Source organism: Sinohyriopsis cumingii, chromosome 14 (genome assembly GCF_028554795.1).
Source record: "Sinohyriopsis cumingii isolate HCF-2022 chromosome 14, ASM2855479v2, whole genome shotgun sequence".
NCBI lineage: Eukaryota > Metazoa > Mollusca > Bivalvia > Unionida > Unionidae > Sinohyriopsis > Sinohyriopsis cumingii.
In genome coordinates, this window is record NC_142974.1 from 80254400 (window position 1) to 80269886 (window position 15487).

The 15487-nt window shown below is 35.4% G+C and overlaps 1 protein-coding gene across 1 annotated transcript in view; it reads right to left on the reverse strand.

Moving 5' to 3' along the window:
- Nucleotides 1-452: 452 nt before the first annotated feature.
- Nucleotides 453-15487, reverse strand: part of LOC149784226 (low-density lipoprotein receptor-related protein 2-like) — a 60317-nt gene continuing 45282 nt past the window's right edge. The window contains exons 17-23 of the mRNA XM_089932278.1: nt 15200-15327; nt 14538-14694; nt 13670-13788; nt 13148-13276; nt 12630-12797; nt 5398-5512; nt 453-2296 (exon numbers count right to left, since the gene is read on the reverse strand). Coding sequence (XP_089788404.1) covers nt 2071-2296; nt 5398-5512; nt 12630-12797; nt 13148-13276; nt 13670-13788; nt 14538-14694; nt 15200-15327 — 1042 coding nt within the window. The 3' untranslated portion in view covers nt 453-2070. The remainder of the gene's footprint in view (nt 2297-5397; nt 5513-12629; nt 12798-13147; nt 13277-13669; nt 13789-14537; nt 14695-15199; nt 15328-15487) is intronic.

Here is a 15487-nt window from a genome sequence, read left to right on the forward strand (position 1 = left end):
CTAAATCCATCCATGATCCTCTCGTGGATTCTCATTAACAAGCCTAATAGCGTTCCAAAGAAATTAAATTTTGTTGTTTCATGTAATATTGCAGTTTCCATTAACAAATGTATGACTTCATTGCAAGTAACAACATAAATTAAGTCAAATTAATTGTTATCATAATCTTTACCCATTAGGATTTCCACACACACACACACACACACACACACACATAAATACATGCATACATGCTTGCATACATACACACACACACACAGATATATATATATATATATATATATATATATATATATATATATATATATATATATATATATATATATATATATATATATATATATATATATATATATATATATATATATATAGTTTTCTTTGCATCAGTCTTTATAATACTATGGGAGAGAATTTGTTCAATGTTGCTCAATGAAGCAAGTACAAACAAGACCGAAATTCCCTTCCGTTTAATGAGAATTACATGATACGAATTCTTTCTTTTCTCTAGAAATATTTCAAAGTTCCTTTTACCATAAGAAACCTTTCATTGATAACTGTCAATATCAAAATAACTGTCATATATAGGGGAAGTTTATATTGATGTTCCGTTGGCAGCTTTTAAGAACAACGTTTCAATAAAATAATACAGTTAGCAACCACACTAGGTACATTACAATAAATACTAGCATTTAACGCGTACCCAACTGCACCCCCCCCCCCCAAGAACCATGTACCTCGATCAGCACTGGCAGTTATAATATTATCGGACATTCAAATTAACATATGTGAATGTATTTTTGTTTCTTATATCGAACATTTGGAAATTCATATCCTTGATGGTTTTCAGCCATACGAACTCTGGTCTCTGATATAAGGCTTCGTGATTCGGCCGATGTGCCTCTAATTCTGCTTATATATCAGAGTGCTTAGGTGGCCCTTTTTTTAGAGACCTTTTGAGAATTAAAGTATAGTATCAAATTTGCTTGGAATTTAAATGTTCGGCAACGATGACAAGGAGCCAGCATAATTCTGAATTCCATATAATATAAGATATGAATATGACTCATGTCGTACGATTCAGGTCTTAATATTTTTGTTAGAGACTCGGCAATTGATGTCTTTGAAATGTTCTGTTTGATAGGGAGAGAGATGACATTAAATCCTAGAAAATTAGGAAAAATGATTTTCTCGAATATTTTACCTTCCAAGCACGTGGCATAATTCAGCAAACATGTAATACTTAACCACTCTAGTAATAGTTCTTGACCAAATTCCGCCAATTTAAATTGGCGTGTATAAAAGACGATTATCTTTGAAAATGTTAAAGCCACATATCTACCAAAAACATCTATCTACAATATCAATACTGTTAATACCATATATTTGAAAGAACTAAAACTAAGACTGTTATAATTGCATCCGCATCATCAGATGAAACCATGTCTTAGTGTTGCATAATCCTCTACCCAAATCTAAATGGTGAATAGACCAGTCGTACCATGTATTGGCTTGGTTTATTATGACGCAATGTTTGAAGGAACTAAGTCTAAAGTTGGAAAATATATAGTGAAAACAAACGTTTTACTACACCTTGTAAAACGAGTTATCTGAATAGTATCGCCATGTTGACCCTAACAAGTCCAATCAGCCTTACGGCGTTTCGACTATGTCTATTCATAATATTGACACTGACTACAAACATTAGCCGTGATCGACTGTATTTTTTAAGGGAATACAAACGATTAAAGCCGTCAAGCTTCACATTCTCAACAGAAGTACATATATCAATTTATAAGAAGTTTCATTCGATGAAAGGTAGCACATTTTAAATACGTCCACCAACTAGATACGTTGTTGGTGCACATGTTAGCGTATATAGCCTAACCCATCCAATAAGGAATATTACATTTATCTAATCCAGCTGATTAAACAAAAGCGATAAACAGCTTCGTCTTAAAGTTCATTTAAAGATAACACTATTTTAATTGTTTGTTTGTACATAATACAGTTTTATCATGTTATTATATCTTCTTTGACGCGTTGAATATACATACAAATCTTGGCATTGTCTTATTTTGTAGAATTTTCCCTGAAAATATGTTCCTTGGGCAGCGATATCTGGATGGGTTCGCTTATTGTATTGGGTCCGGTAATATCAACATGACAGTTGTGGTACGTAGCTCGAACACATTTACTGTCCGACTCGGGACCACGGCTCATGTTCATTTGTATATCCGGTCCTGATGTCCTTTCTTCCTCCAATCTCTTCGGGGCAAAGCTCGACTTGAGACTTTTCCTGTAAAGCGAGAAAGGTAAAATTAGCAGTTGGAAATGTTATTAAGAAGATATTGTTTAAAGGAAATAGCTAATGTCCAATGATGTTAATTGATGATTATGTGAAAATATTGTTACCCATCATCAGTAAGACTCACATGCAAAAATTGAGAAAGGCCTTAAAACATAAATTAGAGGCTAATGTAGATACAATTGTCCTATATGGAACAAAGGTTCTTACGAATCTATGGTCTTAAGCTAAGTTGCAGAAAAGAAGCGAAACCAACAAGATCAATAAAATCAACAAATCAATTTATCTATCTTAGTTACAAAGTACATTTAAGAGAAATTTGCATTTAATATAAACTTACAGATCTAAAGGTATAGATAATGACGATGAGTTCCTGTATCGAATGTGCCGATGTACAATATCCATGAATAGGCTGATGTGCCACTAATCAGGATGCATTGCAATGACATATTGCAGAATGTTTTTGATTAAATTCACAATAATCTCAAAAGAGTGTTTTTTCCTAAATATCAATAAGTAACTTGCAATTCAAATTAAAACATTTTAAGTAAATTTTTCTGTAAAGTTATGTTTTAAGAGAACAGCAAATAACAAAAATGACAATATTTAATGGATGAATGACATAATTTTGTTTACTTCACAAAAAAACCTAGAAGAAATAACCATCTTGTGGGTCAAAAGCGATATTTCGATCACATTGTTAATACATAAAGCTTGAACTTGAACTAAAACTAAAATATAAGTAATCAAACATAAAATGAAATCATAAAAAACCGGTACGCGATAATACATTTACCCTAAATTACGGACAAAGGTCAAACACACAGGAACTATTAAATATATACAGAAATAAGTATCATTAATCAACACCAACCTCCTTAACTCTAATTATCTTGATAGCAACGGTGAAATTCAAAAATACGTCTTGCAAATAATATATACCTAGAACTTGAAGGAAATCAAGCCAATACACTTTAATAACGGAAGTAAGTTTTCTGTCTATTGTCTTCACTTTGTATAAATTATAAAGGTGTCTTATTTATATAATTGTCGTGTATACGGACAAATTTGCTTCTAAAATGTTAACACGTGTTGCATAGAAAATGCATACAGATGTCGAAAACGTAAACAATTAGCAATCTTTACAGATCAAGTGCGATCACACCCACATATACATACATAAAATATATGTATTTTATGTACGCTGTATCAGTGATATACAACGAGATGTACTCAATTTTAAATGAAACATTTATCTAACGAGTTTTTTTTTTGATACATCGTACATACTGTACATATAATTTATTTATATCACATACAAATACATGTATTTACCTTTTGAACGGAGTTAAAATTTATTACAGACTACTGACCGATTAAATGAACTCCTCACATCCCCGTGTGTGTCCGCTACAAAATGTAGTTCTATGTCTTTTGTGGCTTTTCACAATCAGATTTGCATTGATGGGTTGATTATATTGTTTTATAGTTTCCGGTTTTGTTCAGAATGATTAATTTAATATGCACTAATAATTTAAACACGAAAGCTGGCTTTAATGATAATTGTTGTTGTTGTGGGGTTTAACGCCATTTTTCAGCACATGATAGGCTATACATGGCGAGCAGTATTAATGGTGGAGGAAGAACCCGGGAAAAACCCGGAAAGAACCACCGACCCACGAGAAGCTACTGGCAGGCTTTCTCGCATAGGCTTTAATGATAAATGTAGAACACGACAAACATATGGTTAGCTACGCCATTCACATATAAACTTAGCCATTCATGTAGCGGTGCATGGAAATTAATGTGGAATAGACGAAATGAGGAAACAAGAAGAGGTAAGTAACATATTTTAATATATTTACAGTTGACCTAAGTCAGGTTTCTGCTTTAGTAACATTATTAACGATAATGAAACTCTCTGGTCTGTCTGTGTCTCTCTATCTCTCTTTGTTCGGTGTGACAACTTTTATTATCATTCATATGTCCAGAGACAACCTGCGATGACACAAGCGAACACCTTCAACGCTATGTGTCTGTGTGTATGTATTGAACCAAGTGGTTTAATCTAAGACGACTAGAAAATACAGCCATGCACAAATAAAATTATATTTTGCAGCCGACACATTTTCTTTTAAATAATTTTGTAAATTTGATTAATATAATATTATGACTATCTCAACAAAGAAAGACCCGGAATATAACGTGTGTTTATTTAAATTTACATAAAAGAACACATGTATTCAAGTCATTAATGAATGAGTAGAAAATCATCAGAGATCTACAGGCCTGTGGTTGAAAGAATATTTATCTATTCGTATTGTTGCGTCATTGGCGGATCACAATTTGATACACCAGTAGTATTTGTTTATTAATTCTCTGTGTAACAACACTTTAAATGCAATGTTATTTTTAATGTATTTATAAAAATATTATATTCCTTGCACAGGTAGAACTAGCAAGAAGGCACACAAGTACACTTTAAACAGGAACGTTTATTTGGTGTTGATTACTTTCACTTTGCATATATTATGCATGTGCTTTACTAACTGAATTTTCATACACACACATAAATTACGTTTATATCATGTTTTATAACGTTTTGCGAAAAAAGCAAGCATAAGTCGAAAACGAAATGATCGCCAAATGTAAGATATTCATTATCATTTTTATTATTATTATTATAGAAGTCATTTTTTATATTTTAATTTGGAATTATTTATACAATTATATTTTCGTGATATTGCGGACATGAATTATTGTATATTTGACAAGTTCCCGAAACAAATGAAAGATGATAACAATTTGATATGTACAGTATGTTTCAATACTGCGCGAGGAATCTGACTGGTCTAATAGACGAATATACAAGATGACTTTTGTGTTTTCATTGTTTGTTATTTCCTTTCTTCATAAACGCACTGAGCCATTGAAATATATCATGATGCACAAAAGTAACATTTATATCACACAATGTATCAGAGTTGTGTATTGTGTCAAATGCCATTGTCATGACGTCACCTAGGAGTATAGCTAAATATTAGCATGGTGATTCTGTGTGTACTTAATAATGACCTATTGGATATGCCTACCTTCTCATGATGACGGAAATAATGACAATAACAATGCAGACGCCGATCGCACCTCCAGCACCTATGATCCCCGGATGAACTTGGCTCTGATTTGCAGGTGTCACGATATGTGATTCTGAATTGGAATATACATATTTCTGTAGAAATATTTTAATAATCAAACAATTTCATTTCCTAAATTTATTATGAAGCAGAAATCTACCAGGTTAAATAGAAACGTATATTTTATACAAGGGATATAGGTTTTCACATCTAAGATCTAGATTATGTAGATGCATATTAAGTGCAAATTAACTTTCTGTTCAATTTTGTTTAAATAGAACATAATAAGGGACAGGTAGATATAATAGCACATGGGGACAGGTAGTTAAAATAGTGTGAAAACATTGTTATGCTCTTATGTGGGGTATTAAATAAAGACAAAAATATGAGAAGTGCTAAATAGAGAATATTTCAAGTTGAATACTCTCACTCTTGATTGCTACAAATAAAGACGGGGCCCCGAGTGGCCGAGTGGTCTAAAGCGCTCTCCGTTACGGATCACCGCCATCTCACCTCTGTCTGCATGGGTTCGAGTCTCGGATTCGGCCAATGTGAGTATGTGAAAAAGCTTGCCGGTAGCTTCTCGTGGGTCGGTGGTTCTTTCCGGGGTTTTCCCGGGTTCTTCCTCCACCATTAATTCTGGCCGCCATGTATAGCCTATCGTGTGCTGAAAAATGGCGTTAAACCCGACAACAACAAGAACAACAAAAATAAAGACAACGCCAATTGCAAACGTCATAGAAATGCAGAATTAAGCTTTTGATCCCAGCCCTTTAGCAAACACTGTAGATTGTGTACAGTTGGTAACACTGGTCTACAATTTTTTAGAAGTCGTCTGTTTCTGACATAACATGTTCTATTCATCATGGATTGTGATGTGATGAATTCAAATACGAAAACTGTGTTTAATATATTTAAGGTTTTACATGTTGGGTCTATGTTATTGTGTATTATTGTAAGCTCACATTACAAACCTAGGTCTATCTCTGTGCTACTGATTTCTTTATCTGATAATATTACACCTGCACTATTTATTTAACACATTAAAACAGTAAAAGAGTCAAATAAATACAAGTTATTATGAAGCAAAGAACCAGTATGCATATATAGCACATAATGTATTTCTTACTCTGTATATACTTGGCGCTTCTTGGATTGTCTCTTGTTTTCATTAAATGGAGCATCTCTTGTTGCTGTCCATCAACGAGGACCAACAAAGACTCTTTCCTTTATTTTAGATTCACTTAACCTTGGAGATATACCAATGAGTTACTTTAAAGCTGCTTGTGTTTCGTCCATGACCTTGACATCAGACCCTGCATGTATGTACAAGTGTGGTAAAAAGATCTACCTTGATTTAACAAGTGGTGGATGCTGAGCTCTTTTCCTCCCAGGCTCAAATGATTGTTGGAGTGGCCAATCCCTCTTAATGTAGCTTGAATCTCTCGCGCGACTATCACATTCGAAGAGAAAAACATCAGCACATTGTGTATCCAGTTGAAACAAAAAGTTTCAAAGCGCCACAAAGCTGCCACTGACGTTGGTAATAGTTATACACCTCAAATGTTTTTTCATGATTTCATTGGTTTCCTTCATATGGACTGCATGAGCAACTAGAATTGATGACAAAACATTGCAATTATGTAGCAAAACAGATTTATTTCTCGTCTTCGATGAATCAATGAACAGTCTCCAGCCATTTTGATATCAATAATGTTGAGGGCTGCCATCACACCATCGATGATGTAGCAGGGTAGAAGAGCACCCACTATGAAGAAGAATGAAACAAGATCTTTTTGACGGTCACGGAACATGGAAAACCTAACATCACTTGCCAGGAGATTCCACTGCTTTAGTATGGAGTCCAACAGCTTTGCCTTACCTTCGAATAGTTCAAAATCCATAATAAGGTCATTCAATTTACCTTGTTTTAGGAGGTGTGGTTCAGAGGAGGAGCTAAAAAATATTGGTCATGTGACATCGATAGTTCAGAACTATAAGTTTTATCCTATTCCTCCTCATCTGACCCATGTAAGAATGATTCTGGTGCACCAGGAACCAGCCGTCATTCTCCGTTAGGCACTGGACGTATAGTTGATGGAATGTTTTGGATATTGCACTGTCCACATTCTCTTCTCTGCATCACCTTGTCCAGCTTGAGGCATACTACCGAAGAAACAATTGTTGATTTGAACTGTTGGCTTTTCCCAAATAATTGGCACTGAAAAATACATTAATTTCCTTTTCCTGTTCAACCACTGACGAGAAGTTGTTGCACAAGTGTTGCAGCATATGTGTGGGGACCACATCTTGTTCTGATCTCCAATATTGCATGCAAAATAAAAGTGATTGGCCTTTTTAAACATAGTGATTATACTGCGCTTTTGTGATTCAAAAGTCACTTCATTACAAAGAAAGGAAACTTTATTTGCATTGTTCACGCAAGTATGATGCATCTCGAATCCTTTTGGCTAAACAGAAACATGTCCTTTCGAAAATCAAACACTGATAAATAAGAGAAGACGACACCGCATGTTATTCATAGATCCAGTCGAACATGCATTTTTAATCATTTCTGGTTTAAATTTAGATACTTTCCCTTTATAACTCACTTTTCCACCATTCCCAAGTCAACGGCTGTATATATTGACCCATTACCATATCTTTCGTTCTCAGGGTCCCATAAATAGTAAAGTTTGACTACTTCTATTTCGGAAGTATTTTGGCTGCAGACCAATGTAATGTAACAAAGACATTATTTCACTCAAAATCACATCGAGACCCCACTGATGTGGAACACATTCGTTCATTAGAAGCCATTAGTTGAGTTCCCTTTGGAATCTCCGTTGGACAAATTATGTCTGAAATTTAATTTATGGTACAAGTTATACTCTCGATGTCGTTTTCAGACTGTTACTGATATAGTTATACACAGATTTTATGTGAATGTATATAATGCGAATTCAACACTATTGCTATAAAAAAACCTATGGTCCGAATATTACATACAAATGGAAGGAAAAACAATTTGTGGGTCTCGTATGACAGCGGACCGTCTATAAGGATTCTCGCGACAACGACAATCAAATATCCCAAATGGACACTCACACACACACACACACACACACACACACACACATATATATATGTAGTTTGAGTTTTCATGTTATGTCATTACCCCCTCCCAGACTGACTTGTTGTATTTACGCCTTTGATTACTTCGAGACAAGCTCTCTTCATTGTCCATGTCTGTTGGTCACTTGGGCTTTGCAAAGTCCATGCCTGTCCACTCATTGATGCTATCTTCTCATTTGTTTTTCTGACTGCCTCTTTTGCTATTTACTCTCGTACCCGTATTATTATATTAGCTTTGCCTGCTCTGGACAGTCTTGATATGGTCTGATTGCACAATTGATTATAATGCGCAACTTCTCGTTCGATATATGGTCTATGTATGAGCTGTTCAGGATCTTTCGATGTTATCCTATCTCTAAAGTATGTATTCGACTATCTAGTTGTGATGCTAGGTTCTATGTCTCACATGCACAAATTGCTATGGACATGATGATGGAGCGCATAAGCTTTATGTCATGCCCAATCGACATGTCTGCTCTTCCAAATGAGCTTCATGTTAACCACCGCCTGAACATAACCTTTGGTTTGAAACTTCATCATAGATGGTAACGCCTAGGTCCTTCAAGCTTGTCACTGTGACCAATGTCTCTCCATTCACTCGCATTTCCTTTGGATGCCACTCGGGTCGTATATTATTAGCTTTGTTTTCTTAGTGCTTACTGCCATCTGACAACTTAATTAAATATTGATTGGACGGTTTACTAAGATTTCCAGGTCTTGTTCATTTCCTGCTAAATCGTCGATAACATCAGTTTAGCACAGGTTCGTGATTGTTTTGCATCCACCACTGCTTCTGTCTTCATGCTCTTCCAAGGGACTGTGTGGGAGGAGACCCCCTCCCTATAACTCCGACTGTGGCGCTGAACCAATCTATTATTTAGAAATTGATGGGAAAAGAGCTATTTGCCTTTTTATACATTTCTTATTTGGTGCTGAATAAGTTTTCATTTATGTTGTATATCGGCACGGTGGCTCACAATACCACAATTAAATAACTTGAGGAAAGCCTTCTTAAAGTTAATGAATACATGATAGTGGTCATGGTGATTCTGCAGATACTTATCACATAGGATTTTAAGGTTAGTGATCTGTTTTCTAGTGATACGTCCTGCTATGGAAAGAACATGATCTTCAGCAGTGATGTGCTGTGCTTGAATGTACAGTCTATTGATAATCATCCTAAACATAATCCTGCTTGGATGACTCATGATGTTGATTGATTGGTAGTTTTGGCTAACTTGCAGATCAAATTTCTTTGCAAGAGGACTGATGGTAAGAGAATGGGTCTATGGTTCGGGCTATTATATTGTTTGCCAGACTTTATTATAATGAGTTGTATTAAATATGTTTCTCCTGCTTGTAAAAGTTATACTGTTATATTGTCTGACCGAACTGACTTTCCTTTCTGTAGTGCCTTTATTGCAGTGTCTTCTTCGTCGGCGAGGATCTGATGGTCAAATTCGTTTGCGGTCAGCTGGACGTTCAGTGCAGCTAGGTCTCGGGAGGTCTTATGGTTGTAAACTTCTGACCATTATTCGGTCCATCTGTTAATAATCCCTTTCTTCGGATCTATACTTTTTCTCTGCTTTCATTTGTTTTCCCAACTGGTACACCTTTAACAGTTTTCATGGTTCAGATATTTCTTGATCTCCTTACTTTGGTCATCTAACCTTCCTTCGCTCACTCTGTGTAAACTCGTTTTAATCATGATGTTAATCTGTCTGTAGTTTTCTGTTTCTTCAATGTTTCCTTCTTCCTCATCAGTTTTATTCTCACATACGTGAGGTAGAGACTATCTCCTGCTAACCGCATCTTATTTGTTCTAAGATGCTTGAGATATGATCTCACTTGCTGAGCCTGTACTGCAGTGTGAAAGGCGGTGACCAATCTAACTATGTTTATGGATTCAGCACCCATAGCTGTATATGGTGCAAACTTGCCTCCTTTCGATGACTCTGATGCTTGTGACAAGCTTGCACGTTGAAGAGTTTAAAATTCAAACTTGACCCTGGACGGTTTGACCTTTTGGTTCACCAGAGACGAAGTTTGATTGACATGATTAATATGTCATGGTCGCTTTCTATATCAGCTCTTGCGAAACTACCTATTCTGGTAATGTTGGCGTTAGACTCGAAGCATCACCTAACCAAGATATAGTCGCTCTGGTTGTTATGCTTTCGGTATGGACAATGGCAAGCTCACCTTCTACATGATCGATGGAGACCAATGATGTTGGCTCTAGGTTATTGTATTAACGAAGTCCATGAGCTTCACCTCTTTTTTATTGGTCTGTCCATTACTTTATGGACCACATAGGTATATCATGTACGTCTTGCCACACCGTGACATTCCAGTCTAATTGAATAACTAGAATATCCTTCATGTGTGTTTGGTGAAAGAGAGTTTGAAACCTGTTGTAAAACATATCAGCTGACTCGTTATCATGGCTAGATGTAGGGGCTTCTATGTTGGCGATGATGAAGGGAGATGCCCTCCAATATAGGCACGAGCATCCTAGCTGAGCTCGTCGCATCTCTTGTCATGCATATCTTGGAAGCTCTCCGCTCTCTCTGTATATATATATATATATATATATATATATATATATATATATATATATATATATGTATGCGTGTGTGTGTGTGTGTGTGTGTGTGTGTGTTTGTGTTTGTGTGTGTTTGTGTGTCTGTGTCTCTCTGTGTCCTATACCTAAACTAACAGATCGAATGATCTAATAATTTTCACTACACACAATTCTTAATATTACTGAACTGAACTGAATTATTTCATATAATCAGCGGATGGTGCAGTTTATTGGCACCTCTACCAAATGCAGTTGAAGAGTTCCCGATACAGTGCTTATTGAACTGAATGGATTGAATCAAACACGTGTATATATCGCATTGTACTCGTAATTCACCAAACAGCATATAATTTTATCAGCTACACATATGTTGATACATACAGAGGACATCTTGTCATTTGATTGGGTTTTGGTACTGGGGCAGAAACAATTTTGATGGCGATGTTGAAGTGAGATGCCTTCAATCCTGGGCAGCTGCAACGTTATGGTGTCCATCTCATTTACACCCTGAAGACCACATCCGATATATATGCTACCGTATTGCTTGCCCGGTGCTCTAACATGTTCATCTTGGAACCCCTCAGCCGTTGATTTTAACTTGGAAGGATATTGCCCGGTGATGTCACGCTGCTTCCACCCTAAATCTCCTTTAGATAGAAGGACTAGTGTCTTAAATTATGTCGTGAAATATTTATCAAGCCCACTGCCTGTCCAGTGCAACAATGTACTTACTCCTAAGGTTCAATCTAGGTAGCTCTTGATGCCATTTTATAAATGTTAGGATGGCTTGGTCGGGATTCAAACCCGGGACGTCATGCAAACAAGGCCGACCCGCTGACCTCTATAACACTGTACTGAACATACATTTTTGAATATTTCATGATTGGCATATTTTATTTGCAGTTATTATTCATGTAAAATTCCTTGTCTAACATTGAAGAAACATGCATGTGCCACTGCTAACGTTTACAAACGTTGTGTGTGTTACCTAAATTCAGTTCATATAACATTCCGCTTTGGTCACTGCTTTATTCCGTGTGTAACATTAGTTACATGTATACTTACAAACGTTATAATTATCCCCATTTCTCATTTGCAATTATAGCAGGACAAGTAATCTTGTAAAAGTACAGTTTTCATTTTGTACAGCTTTAAAAAGTTTATTCGTCAGTGTTGAAATGACACACTATAAGATTAAAGCGGTTTTTAAAATAAAATATTTACAGTGCGAAAAATGGATACTCTTTAAATTATGTATACATTTAAAAGGACACCCTTCTAGTTTAGTATTCTTTTAACAGTATATTATTTAAGTACGTCATAGTGTATAAATTTTCTGGGAATATGTAATAGAAAGAACATTATTGTAACATTGCAATGCATAGCTCTCATTCTGCCAGGAAAACATGATGCAAATTGTTGCATAACGTCTGCACCTCTAACTAGAACAAAAACAAATTTATATACACACCTTCACATGGATCTGCCGGTATGTACGTTTCCCCATTACATGCCACTTTATCAACACCTGGTCTCGCTTTATAGCCTTGAATGCAAGTAAAGTTGCAGCTGCTCCCTTTCACACGCTGGCAACCGGTAGACACAATAATTTGATTTATTAACTCCGGACATTGAGGAACTAGGATGAAAGAGAGACAAAATCTATATAAATCAGTTTTTGAAGTTTAGCAGGCCGGCGTTTAGTTTAATCGTTATGTTCTAGTTATTATTTGATTCTTTCAAGAATTCCGGTAAATTGTTTGCGTCATAATAGTCGTCATTATGCAATGGAACCACAATTGAACAGAAAAGTCTCCGTCCCAGTCGAAATGAACCAGGCCTCAAAGTACTATGAATGAGAAGCAAGATGCGTTCTGGTTTCTGAGATTCATTTTAGGGATGGGATAATATTTATCTGCGTTGATAGCTTATATTGCACATACTTCATGTGAGAGTTACAGAGATTGTTAATGTAATAAGATTGCATACTGTTGGAACAGACTGTGCTACTTCCTTCCCTCAGTTCTATACCATCTTCACAACCGCATGTGACACCAGCCGGGATTGGGAAGCAAAATGTGGAACAACCTCCATTACTTACAGAACAGAATGCATTTTCTGAAAAGGGATACTATTAATTATGCGAAAGTATTCACCATTCGTAGGTTGGAACCTTAATTTAGTATATGTACATCATAAGGATACATGTGATTTGTATTGAGATATTCATATATTTCATGCCATTTAAGTAAAGTTGTAGTGAAGCGATTACATAGTATTGCTAGTTTTACATAAACGATTGCTATGTAATCTTATCAGGATACAAATAAAGAATGCATTGTACACTGTTGGATGTTTCTTACGTTAAGTTAATTATCAACTGTTTTTATTAAAAGATCATAATTACACGATAAGACTCAGACATATTGATCGTATAGTCTTATTAAGTGTGAAATTAGTGCATAGGTAGATGTATAATAAATTACCTCATTCCGTGTGTGTTTCACTTACTGTTCTCGATCCTGGATGAATAAATGCTAATGCCACGAATTATCCCCATCTCTCCTTGGGCAGCAAACTCTATCGTTTCATTTGTATTTGATATATTCACTCTGATCAAACGACCCATCCTTAGAAATGAAACAACGTGCACATAGTATTAATTAAGCACAAACCGCATCGTGTGTCAAGCATACACCTTTAATAAAGTTATGTTTGTAATCTGTAACTAATAATAATTGAGCTAATGAAAATCAGATAAAGAATTTTAAACATAAACAAAGAACATATTATGCGAGACAGTCATCAAAACAAACGACATCAGCATTACATCAATGCATACATGACGTTTTGTAATCGAAATTGAATTAAGGTCTATGGGTATTTCAAGAAGTGATATAACACACATATGATGAGTGTTGTAAGTCATCGTCATGATACGCACATTAAAGGCCTTCAAGAACGAGATGACGTTTTTCTCGAAGCATTCCATTTAATAGAAGGAAGCACTGAAACCAGCAAAATATATGTAATTGATTTATTCAATACAGTACATTGTCAGTTCTTAACCTTTAATGTATAGCGAATACAGGATAAAACTATACAATCCAAGAGTACGAAGTGAAAGAAGACATACAAATTAGACAATGAAATAAAGATCTGAAGCTTTAATCTAGATATTTCAAAGAAAGTGACTGTTCCGCGTCAAGACATTCACACATTTACCTATGCATATTTGCCTTTTAAGTGCACTAGGTATATTATATTTATTAGTCTAGATTTACCTCCCATGGTGGATACAATGCACCGATACGCATTCTAATTAGAGATTACATTTACATGGAGGAGACACATTAGTTCATATCCACGCAATACGTACGTACGCCCCATTGTGGAAATGAACAGGTAGTCCTGGTATAGAGCTAAACTATTTAGAGTGGTGTCAGGATACTGGGTCAATGTGTTGTAATTTGTTCCATCCAGCTTGCAGTATTTTATACTGCTGTCCCAGTAACTGATCCAGTATAAGTAGTCGCCTGAAACCATCGCAAAAGTCATGCTAAGATACAAAATGCATGTCATTTTCTCCCTACAACAACAAGATGCAACACTGAGAATATTATGTATGAATTCTTTATATTGTGTTTACTGTGAAAGTACACGAGACTAAAACTCTGTTTGAAAACAGATCTTGTTACAGCCACACACAAGCTCTCTCTCCCTTTCATTTTTTCCCTCTCTGTGTCTGTCTCTTTCTTTATATATATATATATATATATATATATATATATATATATATATATATATATATACTTGAAAATGAAAAAAATAATTTCAACCATTCGTACATATAGAGTACTCATTATGAGTAAGATAATTGAGACACATAAAGGAATTAGATTGTATTTTATTTTTTTACATATTCTGTTCCCAAATTAAGTCATGCTATTGTCAGGTGACATTTGTATAATACCCATATGAATGTGACATCCATGCTAGAGATCATTGTATGAATATTGGATAAATCTAAAATTCGCTTACTTTTGTAATCGACCATGAGCTCGGCTGCCAAGTCGCCATACATGTTCATGAGAACTGTGGACTGACTGCCGTCCATATTGGCCTGGTTGAGATGTGAATGGTCATCTTTATCAATGTAAAACAACAGTCTGAAAATGAAAAGCAAAACAGGTTCGTACATGTATCTGGTTAATAGAGTTTAATCGGATAGAATATTATAGTCTTTCCGGTTTTCTAACTCGTACAAATATACAAAAGGCGAGTTGATGCCGACGAAGGCGTCAGTTACTGAAAATGAATGCATCATCT